Below are 13074 nucleotides of genomic sequence, written 5' to 3' on the forward strand. Positions count from 1 at the left end.
GGTGAATGAGTTGAACTGCTTAAAATTACAAAAATTCACTATATCTGACAATCGACTAAACCTGGAATCAATTCCTTTAGGTATTAAATACGAATTATGGGGTTTGAACTCCCATGTAATATTTGGCATATTGAAGTCGCCACAAATTAATACAGTATCATCGAAAAATATATTGCAGAGAAATTGAAGCTTTTCAACGAAATAATTAAGTGCTAAGTTATCATTTGGTGGTAGGTACACACAACATAAATGAACCTTTTTTTTATCTACTGATGTAATGGTAACCCAGATATCCTCTGCTTCACTCTCCCACCCCAGTTCTGATAAGACTGAATACCCCGTCTTACTGCAATTAAAACTCCACCGCCCTCACCTCTTCGAGAATATGAACTTGCACGATCCCTTCTATAGACTTGGTAATCATCGCTGAACAACTCGGAATCCGATACGCTTTGATTCAACCAAGTTTCACTGACACAAAACACATCGTTCGCATTGCATGCAACACCTCGTTTAAACACATTCAACTTCGATTTCAATCCCCGCACATTCTGGTAAAACACAGTTAAGTGTTCGAAAATGAAAACTTAAAATGTCTCGAGTCAGCAGAAGAGCTGAGAACTACATGTACACAATCTGACCCTCACTGCTTATCTGCTTCACGGAGGAATCATCATCTTTTCGGACCAAAATACTGCCATTTCTGATCCAAACATATTTATAATCTCTCTGTCGGGCAGTCTCCCTCACCTTTTTGAAAAGTATCTTATTTTCTGGGGTTAGATGTTCGTTGATGTAAATTCTCGCGTTAGGTATCTCATTGATTATTAGGGCTCCATTAGAAGAATTCCTTCTAGCTTTCGCCGCTGCCAGTACACTATTTCTAGATTTGAGAGAAACATATTTTATGACGATATTTCTCGGCTTACCAGACTCAAAGGACTTGACCCTATGGGCTGATTCAACAACATCCCTTGAGAGTGGGATATTTAGTGTTTCATGTATAGAATCGACTATGGAATAAATATTCTCATTCTTCTTCTCTGGATATCCATGAATCTCGATGTTGTAAGCTCTGGCAGACTGTTCTAAATCTGCTACTTTTTTATTCAATAATCGAACTGATTCTTGCAGATCTTTATTTTCTTTTTTCAGTGAATCCATAGATTTCATTTGATTACTGAAAGTCTTCATAGCTGCTTCAAAATCAGTCACCTTGTCCGAGCAAAACCCAACGGACTTCTTAAAGTCTTCCATGTTATTTTGAATGCTTATGAGTTCAGCTTTTACTTCACGCATAAATTTCAGAACATCGACATCGGGACCACCTGTAGAAGAATTCAAACGACCTCGACAGGTTGTGCACATCCAATATACATCCTCCGATCCGTTCAAAATATGCAACTTATCAGGAGATATATTTACACATTTGGCGTGATAAAAATTCGCACAAGAACCAGCGCATTGGATACTTGGTGTTATACTGTTTACTACTGTTTTACAAACTCCACAAACAGAAGTCATCTTCGATTTTTCAGAAACACCTGATGATTCAGATACTTATGAATAGCTTTTCACCAACTAGATAATTACTTTCCGAAGTAAACAATCACAAATTACGAACTTTAAATCAGCAGTAACCTACAGATGTACCGTTCGCATCGAGCGACAACACATGAATTACTTAAGGTGGTTAATAGAGAATACCCACTAATTGTCACCATCTGATAATTCAGAATCCGAAATGAAACATGGTTTCAGATCTTTGACATGCCACTCACCAGCATCAGAACCATCTTCATTTAATAAGGAATAAACAAGATTCGAAATTTTCTTCCTTACCTTACATAAAACATATTTTGGAGCAAGCTTAGCAGAAAATTGTGCAGCTTTATCAGAAAGTATTTTATTACGTCGCCAGACCATATCACCGACGTTAAAAGAAATATCTCTCTTTCTGAGATTATAGGTACGAGAATTTCGAGCGTAAGCTGAGTGTAAATGATTATGAACGCTTTTGAAAACTTGTTTTAAACTTTCCAAATTCAAAGCATATTCTACTCTATCTTCAACAGAAAACTTAGCCATATCTGAACCGATTTTATCATAGTATGTTCCCGTAATAGGAACAATACGTCCAAAATTTAGAAATGAGGGTGTGAAGCCCGTAACTTCATGTTTTGCAGTATTGACAGCCTGCCTTATACTTGGTATTTCCTTATCCCAATCTTTATGTTTCTTTACGTAACATCTTATAGTTGTTCCGATAGTTTGGTTGGAACGTTCAACGAAATTACAGTGTGGCGAATATTTTGGCGTGAACTATATTTTTTTAACATTGTACTTTTTCACCAAATTACTGAAAACTGACCTGAAATAATATATTGAGGTACACCGAATATTAAAAACACATTTCATTTCTATATATTTAACTATGGACTGTGCAGTAGCATTTCTACGAGGAAACATTGAAGTATATTTAGTGAACCAGTCGGTAGATACAAGAATGTACTGATTACCACGAGATGATTTGGGTAAAGGTCCAATCAAATCAATAGCAATTATCTGAAAAGGGTATTGTACCTTTTTTTCCTGTCCCATTTGTCCTGCTCGGCCAACGGTATTAATTTTTTGTGCAACACAGACTTTACAAGTTTTTACAAATTTATGTATATCTGAACGCATCTGTGGCCAATAATAGGTTTCTTTTATTCTATTAAAAGTTTTCATATAACCGAAATGAGCACAAACAGGTGGTTTATGGTGTTCGCGAATTATTCCTTTTCTTTTCTCCTTCGGAACGACAATTTTCCATTCTTTGATATTGGAATTGATCAACAAATTATTCGGAATGAACTTATAAAGAATTTTATTTTCGACTTTCCACTGTAGGAATTTTTCAGGAAACTCCAAAACATTCTCGCACATATTTTCGTATACCATTTATCGGGGGATGGTCTAAATCAGAGGTTCCCAAACTTTTTTCTCTCATGGACCACTTTCAAAATTTTGCTAGTTTCGGTGGACCCCCTGCCTACATTTCTACCATATTCCCAAAACTCAAAACAAAAAATGTGAAGACTAAAGCAAACTAAAGAAATTTGCGTTAAGGCGAATTAACAGTTTTCGAAAGAAATCTGAGAATAATTGGTTGATTAATTGATTTATTGTACTGTGAGTGGTTGTCAGAAAAGTAAAGTTGGCCAATGAAAAAAGTAATTCCATCCAACTTTTCTTTTTCGTCATTCACTGACAGCACAAGGAATCAATCAATTCTCTTTTATTTTATTTAGAAAACTCCCCATTCGGAGATGGTAAGGAGAAAAATACTACCTATATTTTCTCTAATATTCAAATATGTAATAATTTCAAATAATATTATCGAGAATATTATACTGTAATATGATAACAGTATAACTAAAATCAAACATTAATAACGTAATATAACTTCTACAATGACAAAATACTCATAATTTTAATGGGAGGTATGTACTTGATGGATTGACAGCAAATTATCAATATTTTGCTTCAGTTTTGTTAGGAATAACCGCAAATCTCCCCGTTCTGTTATATTCAATCCGTTCCGTTTGTCGAAAGATTTGTGACGACACTTTTTTCGACAAGATATGACGAGGGAAAGGCTATCAGAAGCTTTCTCGCAATTCCAGTCCAGGATATTTTTCGGGTATTTCTGCCTGCAGCCAAAATGTTTGATACCCTCTTTTTGAATTTAACCTTCAGCTCCTCCAATGCTGAGTTCAAGTAGCTCCTCTTGTAATAACACAATCCCCCATTTCCGTTTCATCAAATGGATTTATGATCCATGGTGGTATTTCTATTGTCAAGATATCTTCAAATCTGATTTTAAAGTCATCATTCAGGGCGATTAAATGTTGAACGTATATCTGAATATCCTCATCAAGACATTCTACCTGTGACAAGTTTGAGAAATGAGAAAATTCTCGCCGACTAATATTTTGCTTCATAAATTTCAATTTTCCAAGAAAAGCTGAGATTACACCCTTTGTTTTTATTAAATTGAGGCTATCCCTTTATTGTAAGTTGAGGTCATTAAATTTTTTGAACAAATCTGTCTCCTTTCGAATTGATCAGGTTTTTTTTTAAATCTGGATCTTTACTATCCAAAAACTCTAGAACAGATTCAAAAAGTGATATCTATATTCTTGTTAAACATGCACCTTTCGATAACCAGCGTACTTCATCAGTATGTAAGAGCAATCTCTTACTCTCAAAATATTATCTGCCTACGTTGATAGGTGAAGTCAAACCTACATTTTAGTTCTTCACTATCGATACCAGATAAATTTTCGTGGATCCCCGCTTACGAACTGCGAACCCCTTTTTTTTTGTCACGCCAACGTAGACCCCCATCGAGTCTTCCATAGACCCCTGGGGGTCCACCTGGACCACTTTGGGAATCAAGGGTCTAAATGAAACTTTTCTATTTGAAATTTCAGGGACAGTATCTTGTTCTATCGATCGAGATAGTGCATCCGGAACAATATTCAAAGAGCCCTTCCGTTGTATCAATTTGAATTCGTACTGAGCCAATTTAGCGGCCCAACGAGCTAATCTTCCTGTTGGATTTTTCAAATTATTTAGGTACAAAAGTGAATAATGATCCGTTATCACATCAAATTGAGAACCTTCGACCCAAGGTCGAACGTTCTTCATCGTCTACAGTTTGTGTGAGGACACCACCCACACAAACATTTGATGCGTCGACTGGAATAGTAAATTTTCGTTCAAAATCAGGAGAACATAAGATAGGTGCCGATATCAAGGCATTTTTTATTTTCATGAAGCCTCTTCTGCTTCCGGTGTCCAAACAATAGGTTGTTTTTTCGAGCGTCCTTTATTTTTCAATAGATCATTTATGGGACTTAGTATAGACGAAAATTGGGATATAAAACGGCGGTACCAAGAACACATACCGATGAACCTTTTAACTTCAGTCGTATTTGTAGGTCTCAGATAATCCAACATCGACTGAACTTTATCAGGATCCGTACCTATACCGCTAGAACTTACAATGAAACCTAAATATTTTAAAGAAGATTTAAAGAAATCACATTTACCCAAATTAATTGTCAAGTTGGCGTCTTTCAAAATTGATTTTACTTCTTCCAGTATTTTTATGTGCTCCTCGAATGTTTCAGATAATGAAATCGTCAAGATAAGTGAAAACATTACTGACTTTGTGCTGCGTTTCGCAACCCAAAAGGAAGGACTTCAAATTGGAAAGAACCTCTACCTGGCACGTTGAACGAAGTTTTTTTTTGGAACTTTCATCTAAAGGAATTTGCCAGAAAGCTGATCGAAAATCCAAAGAAGATATGTATTTTGCATTTCTCAACATGTTTAAAATCCTATCTATCCTTGGTAATGGATAGCTATCATGAATAGTTATTTCATTTAATTTTCGTCCATCAAAACAAAAACGGTATTGATAGGCTCTTTGCGTTTCACTAAAAGGACAGGAGAACAATAGGGACTATTGGAGGGTTTAATTACTCCTTATTTCAACATTTCATCTATATGTTGGTTCAAGATCTCCAACATTGGGGGAGACATAAGATATTGGCGTTGTCTGAAAGGTTGGTGTTCCTTAGTTTCTATTTTTGCAGTTATTTTATTGGTTCGTCCTAATCTATTTTCGCTATCAATGTCATGAAAAGATTTTATAGTCATTAATGCTTTTTCACGCTGTTCATCGGTTAACGCGTCTAAACTGAAAAGAGGATGAGTCTTATTTGACGAGATATCACGAGAAGCATCGATTACATTGGCTTGGGCATTCCAAATATTATTTTTGAAATCAATACTTACTCCAAAGAGACCACAGAAATCACTACCTAAAATTAACTCGTGTTCAAGTTCGGGAACTACTAGAGCCTTTATAATTTTACAAGTTTTATTCACAGTTAGAGGAAGCTCAACCATACTATTTACAATTTGTTTTGTGCCATCACAACATGCGGGATATTTGAAGGAATTTTTTTTTAGGTTCAAATTTTCCAGCCAAACGAAACCCTTGTCACCAATTATTGAAATATTTGCTCCAGAGTCCAATAATGCCCTGACAGAAACATCAATGATATCAACTTGAATATAAGGACGGTTATCAGAAAAATTATTTTTCAGAATCATAGGTGCTACATTAATTTGATGTGGTTATGGAGAATGAAAGGTTCTAATTTTTTTAGCCATAAATTGAAACCATCCCGATCAAATTTAGCATTTCGAAATTTTTCTTGCAGAAGGTCCGTTCTGCTGTGGTGGACCCTCTGCTCAGTTAGTTTTTTGAGCATGATGGACAATTCAACTTAGTGACATTTGGAGTGCCACAAACAAAACAAAAACGTCTTCTGGCATTGCGACAATTTTGATATGTATGATTCGGTTTATTACAATTCCAACAAAAAACTTTCTTATCTTTACCATTCAACAATGATTGTTCTGCAGATGCGATATTAACCCTTGAATTTCTATATTCACCACTATTATTGATTGAGTCTGGCACTTTTGACTTAGAGAGGTTTTTTGAACTAAAGTTCGATGTTGATGGCCCGGATGAGTCAACATACGATAATTCAGGTTCTAAAAAAGGACTTTGTTTGGAAGAACTTAAATTTTGACTTTTGTTTTTTATGAAAGAAGCAACTTCCAATTTTTCACAAAGTTTGATGAGTGAAGGGAAATCATCGATATCAACCAATGCTAATTGAGAGACATATTCTGGAAGCAAATTATTTCTAATGATTTTTATTTTAGTATGTTCAGACGGAGGACGAGATAATCTGTTGAATAAAGTTTCTGTAATGACAATAAAAATTAAAATTGGTTCTTTTCTTCTTTTTTTTCTGGATTTAATATCCTCCCAAATAACTTCATCGAAATCAGGAGGCAAAAATGTTTTCTTAAATATTGTAACTAAAGAAGACCAGTCTTTGACCGTAGATCGTATAGTTCTAAACCAAACATAAGCCTTATCAGTAAAAAGATCAATTGCCGAATTGAATATTTCGTCTTCAGACACTTTTCTGGAAATTGAAAATTCTGAAACTCTTTCTAAAAAAGGATGTAACAATTTAGCATTACCATTAAATTTTACGTCCCACTTATATACAGGAACTGAATTAGAAGGCGGAGTAGCGATAGGTATAATTTGTGACAAATTGTTGTTTGGAAATTTTTTATCGTCATCAACAGTTTTTTCAGTGTGTAACTTTTCATACAACTTATCTTCTATTGCTAACGCAGTGGCTAATGCTTCATTTTTGAACTCCTTTTCATTATCATCGGCAACATCAATAGGCATTCTCTTTATACGATTCGAAACATGTGTTAAACGGGATTTAGACCTTTTAAAAATAGAATCATTTTCATCACCTTCAAAATCTTCAACAAGTGCTTGTATTGATTGCAAGGTACTAGAAATTTCCTCACGTTCTTTCTCAAATTCATAAGTTGGATCGCTTAAATTTATTTATTTATTTATTTCCGCTTCGACACCTAGGTAATTAGCGGTTTTTGCACAATAAGGTTTACAAGTCACTTATAAGATTTACAGTGAGGAATAGGAAAACATAATAAGTACATTTTATAACTAAATTTTGACACAAATTGATTTGAAAAACAGAATTGTGTTGAAAGCCTCTGGTCTATTGATGTCAAGGGCATCTTCCATTTTTGAGCTAACTACACAAGATTTCCTTTGGTTTTCATAAAAATGACAATCTGTTAAAATATACTTGACCGTAAGTTGGACGTTACATGAACTGCACTGTGGTGGTGGTTCTTTCTTCAGTAAGTATGAGTGAGAGAAATATGTATGACCAATTCGAAGTCTTCTCAGCGTTACCAGTTCATTTCTTCTAGTCACGATGGGACAGTGTGTGACAGTAGAGCGTTCAATGAACGATAATTTCGATTTTCGTTGGTGAAATATAGTAGCCCATTTTAGTTTTATTTGGTCTTTATATTTTGTGCTAAGGTCGTAAGTAGTCATGACTTCTATAAGTTGTCCCTCGTATATGGCTTCTTTTGCATATCTGTCGACCTTTTCGTTACCTTCAATTCCTGTATGAGAGGGTATCCACATCAGAGTTATTTTTGATGGTGACTGGTTTTGATTCATTAAGTCTGAGATGTTTTTGACGATTGGGTTTTTGGAGTACATATTCATAATAGCCTGAATTGAACTCAAAGAATGGGAGCAAACAAGTAGGTTTCGAAAGCTTTGAAAGACCGCATATTCAATGGCTTTCTGTATTGCAATAAGTTCGGCCGTGAAGATGGAACAATCTTCTGGGAGTTTATACATTTGGAATGTTGTATTGAAGAGATAAGCGCATCCAACTCCTTCCGTCGACTTAGCTGCATCCGTGTAAATTATTTGGCTGTTTTTATAATATGAAACTATTTCTCTGAAGTGTTGTTGTAGAATTTCTCGTTGGGTTTCCGTTTTTCTGTACTTAGTGAGATGAAGGTTGATGCTGAGTTTCTTACTGATCCAAGGTGGATGAGATGGTTCTTCATCTATAATTGTCGGGGGGAATTCGTAGGTCAATGAGTTGTTCACCAGGTAATATAAAGGGGGTTTAAAGTGCTCATTGTTTTGGTATAATTGCTTATATTTCTGGGCGAAAATTTGATTTTGGCTTGGATTCTGGGTATTACCAGAGATTCTTGCAGAGTATGTTAACTGCAACATTTGTCGGCGTAATGATAAGGGTATCTCGTTGGTTTCTTTACATAGGCTATCTGCAGGGCTGGTAATATGTGCACCTAATGCTAGTCGAAGTGCGGTGTTCTGTATGACGTCTAGCTTCTTTAAGGAGGATTTACTAGCCGTAGAATATAAGATCGATCCATAATCCAGCTAAGACCGAATTAACGTTCTATAAATTGTCAGAAGAGTTTTCTCATCTGCTCTCCAGTGGTTGCTAGATAAAACTTTCATTATATACAATCTTCGGATACAACTAGCTTTGAGCTCTTTAAGGTGTTCCAGCCAATTGAGTTTTGTATCAAAAGTGATTCCGAGGAAAGTGTGAGATTTGACATTTTCTAGAGGGGTGTTCGAGAGTTTCAAAAGACATGGTTTGAAACGCTTTCTTGTGAATTTCATCACTTTAGTTTTTGTCTTTGAAAAGCTGAAACCGGATGTATTTGACCATTCTTCGATTCTTTTAATACAGGCCTGTAGTATATTTTCAGTTGTTTCAGAGTTTCTACCACGGCACATTATAACAATGTCGTCGGCATAAAGTGACCGTATTATAGGTGGTGTTATTGCGGAGACAACATTATTTATGGCTACAAGGAATAGAGTAGTGCTGATCACCGAACCTTGAGGAAGTCCATTTTGTAAAATATACGATCGAGATTTGTAGTTACCCAGTTTGACTCTAAAGGATCTTTCGCTTATGAAGTTTTGTATATAGTGTAAGATATTTCCGTCTATGTTTTTCTCCTTCAATTTTTGCAGTAGGCGGTGCCTCCATGTTGTGTCATATGCTTTAGAAATGTCGAAAAACACTGCAATTAATTCTTGCTCATTAGCATAAGCGTCTAGAATTTCTGTATGTAATTGAACTAAGTTGTCCATTGTTGACCTATTTTTACGAAAGCCGCTTTGATACTTTGTTAGTAACTTTTCTTTCTCTAAGATATAACATAGCCTTTTATTTATGATTTTCTCCATGATCTTGCACATAGTATTAGTCAGCGATATGGGACGATAACTTCTTGCTTCCATTTTGGGACATTTTGGTTTGAGTATAGGTATAACAGTCGCTTCTCTCCATTTCTCTATGAAAGTTTTCTCTAAGAAAATTTTGTTGAAAAGTTTCAGTAAGATTTCCAATCCAGATTCGGAAAGATGTTTGAGAAATACTACTGGTATTTGATCGGGGCCTGGTGAGCCATTCCTGCTATTATCTATCGCGTACTTCAATTCTTCTTGAGTTATTGGAAGATTTATTGGGGTCATATCGTCTTCATTTATGTTTAAGGGTTCTGTGAGTTCAATATGTTTTTTGTGTCTTAGGAAATCTGAAGTAAAGTAATTGTCTGAAGAATTCTATTGAAAATGTTGTGCCAGCAGTTCAACAATTTCTTTTTTATCAGTGATATTTTTTTGGTTTCCATCTTTCAGTGCTGTAATTTCGGGACCTCTTCGTTTGCCTTTAATTGCGTTTATTTTTTGCCAGACTTCTTTGATGTTTGAATGAGTGTTGAGTTGAGATACATAATCCTGCCATGATTGTTTTTTTGCTTGTTTTAAAATTCGTCGTGTGATTGCTCTTTGTTTCTTGAAATTCTCGAGGTTATCAGGTGTATTTTTTTTTTTTAGTTTATATAGAAATTGTTTACTTTGTTTAACGGCATTATGACAATCGGAATTCCACCACATATTGTAATTTTTCCTGTGCGTATTCTTCCTTTTTCCCACAAATATCCCGGCGGCTTCGTTAATCATACTCGAAAAGTTTTCTGCAAGTATGTTTACGTCATTATCTAGTACGAAAGTTTGAAATTTGTCATGTAGATAGTTAGTGAAAGAGGTCCAGTCTGTGTTATTTATCTTCCAGCTTTCGGTTACTTCTTCATTATGGTTAGTTCCTGTTAGGTATGTGATTTTTATAGGAAAATGGTCGCTATCATGAAGACAATGTAAAACCTGCCAATCTATGTTGGTGCTGATACTGGCGTGTGATAACGTAAGGTGGAGAAGGTTCCATTAGCCTTATTGAAACATGTGGGATCTGAGTTATTATGAAGTATGAGATCGGTCCCAGTTATAATATTTTTCCCTTCTTGTTTTTATCTTTGGATCCCCATATGGGGCTATGAGCGTTGAAATCGCCTAGAAAAATCATGGGTTTAGGAAGGTGACTTATGAGTCCTTCAATTTCAGACTGCTGAAGATCGCGTTTAGGTGGGATGTAAGTGTTACAAAATGTGATTTTATTAGGTAAGTTTATAGATATTGCTGTAGTTTTTAGGTTGGATTGAATGTTTAATTGCTCGGAGTGATATATTTTCTTTACAAATATAGCAGCTCCACCACTGGCTTTCGTTGCCCTTGTCCGGTTATATAAATAAGCTTCGTAGTTTTTTAGAAATGGTTTGTGGCCCTCCTTTATATATGTTTCCTGTAGACACAGCATGTCGGGATCATGATCGTTTAAGATTTGCTGTATTCGTTCTAGATGGCTATAAAAGCCCTGGCAGTTCCATTGAATTATAGTGAATTTTGTGAGTGAAGTTCTCTATCCTCTCTTTTTTCATGTTCGTCAACTTCATCTTGTGAGCTAATGCTTAAACTACTGGACATATCCTGTTCTTCAAGTTTTAATTGAGCCTTAAGTTTATTCAGTATTTTTGTAAACTTTGTTTTTGTGGTTTTACTAGGTAAGTGTGTGTAAATATTTTCCATTGTGTGAATGATTAACTCGACGTTTTTGGTTATGCTGTATGCATTATTGAGTGGATTTTTATTTTCCATGCTGAGGTCTAGAAACTTCTTGAATTCCAGGAAATTGAACGGAAATTGTGTTGGGTCAGCCTGACATACCTTTTCGATACCGTCTAAGTTGATGTTGGTCTTGGAATGTTGTGAAGTTTTATACTTTTTGTTTCTACTGGTTTTCAATGTATTAGGGTCAGGTGTCGCAAAAATTTGTTCGGGATTTCCTGTGCCTGATTCAGTCGTTGGCTGTGTGAGAGGGTTGATAATCTCTTCTGTATTTGGTGAATTTGGTGAACTGAAAGAAGCTCGACGTTTTTTTGGATTCTCAGGTACTTCAGTTATAGGATGTTTCATTAGCTCAATTTCTTTTTCTACCTCAGTATTCCTCTGGGTAGTATCAGTAGATTCAAAAGACTCAGCACTACAGGGCATTACGGTTTCCGATATATTAGGACATGTGCTGGCGATGTGGCCTTGTTCCTTGCAATTATAGCAAACCAATGTGTCAGTAGCGAGGAATATTCGGTAATTCGTTTGTTCGTGTGTAAGAAGGAAGGATGATGGAAAACCTTCTCCTTCATCTTCTGGGGGGCTAATGAAAACTTGCCTTTTGAAACCCAATATGTGTGCAAATTCATCGCCTTCTATTTCGGCTCTTAGGAAATTTATGCTGGAGACGAGTTTAAGTCCGAGGTCTTTTAGCTTTGCTTCAATAGTTGGGGAATAGAAGGACATGCGTTCGAAATAATTATTCGCTTTGCTGGGGTTATGAATCTACGAATATGTATATCATTGTCACCTATGTTGATACAGATCGCTTTTCTAGCAATTTGTCTACGGTTTTCACTTCATCTAAGAAGATGCAGACCCGTTGGTTGGAAAGACGTGAGATGAATCTTATACACTTCGGTCATATTAAACTGCCAATAGCTTTTATATAGTCGGAATTTCGGAGCTCTTCAATTGCGTTTAGTATGATTGCCTGCTCTTTTTTTGGAACATTCATGGTCAGTGTGGATTTTGTTGCGTTTGCGTATGATGTTTTGGTTTGTACAGCTGAATTATTATTTGCTTGTGAGGTGGATGGTTCATTTATGATTCCTTTATTCATTGTTGTTGTCTTATCTATCATATTCAAGATAGGAAATAATCATGGGCATATCTTCTCGTGAGAAATATACGCCAGTTCGTTCGGACGGATCAACCCCGTCGAGCCAGAGCTCAATGAGAGGAAAAAAATCCGTTTATTCAGCAATAATCAGATTGTTCAAGTGATTTTTAAGATGGGGTTATTTCATTATAATTTATTAGGTGAATATTATATATTCGCTCACCGTAAATAAGGAAGAATAAATATGTGTACTTATCGGAGGTAGCACATGTGTACTCACCAACAGTTTGTACGGAACTGAGGATCGCTTAAAGTTAAACCTTGATTATATTTTTCCTTAGCCAATAATCGAGATAATATTTTTCTTTTTTTCATCTTGTACTCTAGATGAAATAACACCTCCAATACGTAATTCATAATTGAGTTCATCAACAAGTAAATGAACAGGTTTAAATTCTTCATC

General features: G+C 35.6%; 1 protein-coding gene across 1 annotated transcript; it reads right to left on the reverse strand.

Annotated features, from left to right (window-relative positions):
* Positions 1-621: 621 nt before the first annotated feature.
* On the reverse strand, positions 622-1524 carry LOC123316497. The gene has a single exon (XM_044902639.1). It carries the CDS (start codon positions 1522-1524, stop codon positions 622-624), a length of 903 nt encoding a protein of 300 aa, XP_044758574.1.
* Positions 1525-13074: the final 11550 nt, after the last annotated feature.

The sequence above is a fragment of the Coccinella septempunctata genome, chromosome 1 (genome assembly GCF_907165205.1).
Source record: "Coccinella septempunctata chromosome 1, icCocSept1.1, whole genome shotgun sequence".
In the NCBI taxonomy this organism is placed as follows: Eukaryota; Metazoa; Arthropoda; class Insecta; order Coleoptera; family Coccinellidae; genus Coccinella; species Coccinella septempunctata.

Excerpts from the sequence above, each read along its gene's own strand:
- LOC123316497 (XM_044902639.1), bottom strand. The coding sequence starts at position 1,524 with ATGACTTCTGTTTGTGGAGTTTGTAAAACAGTAGTAAACAGTATAACA.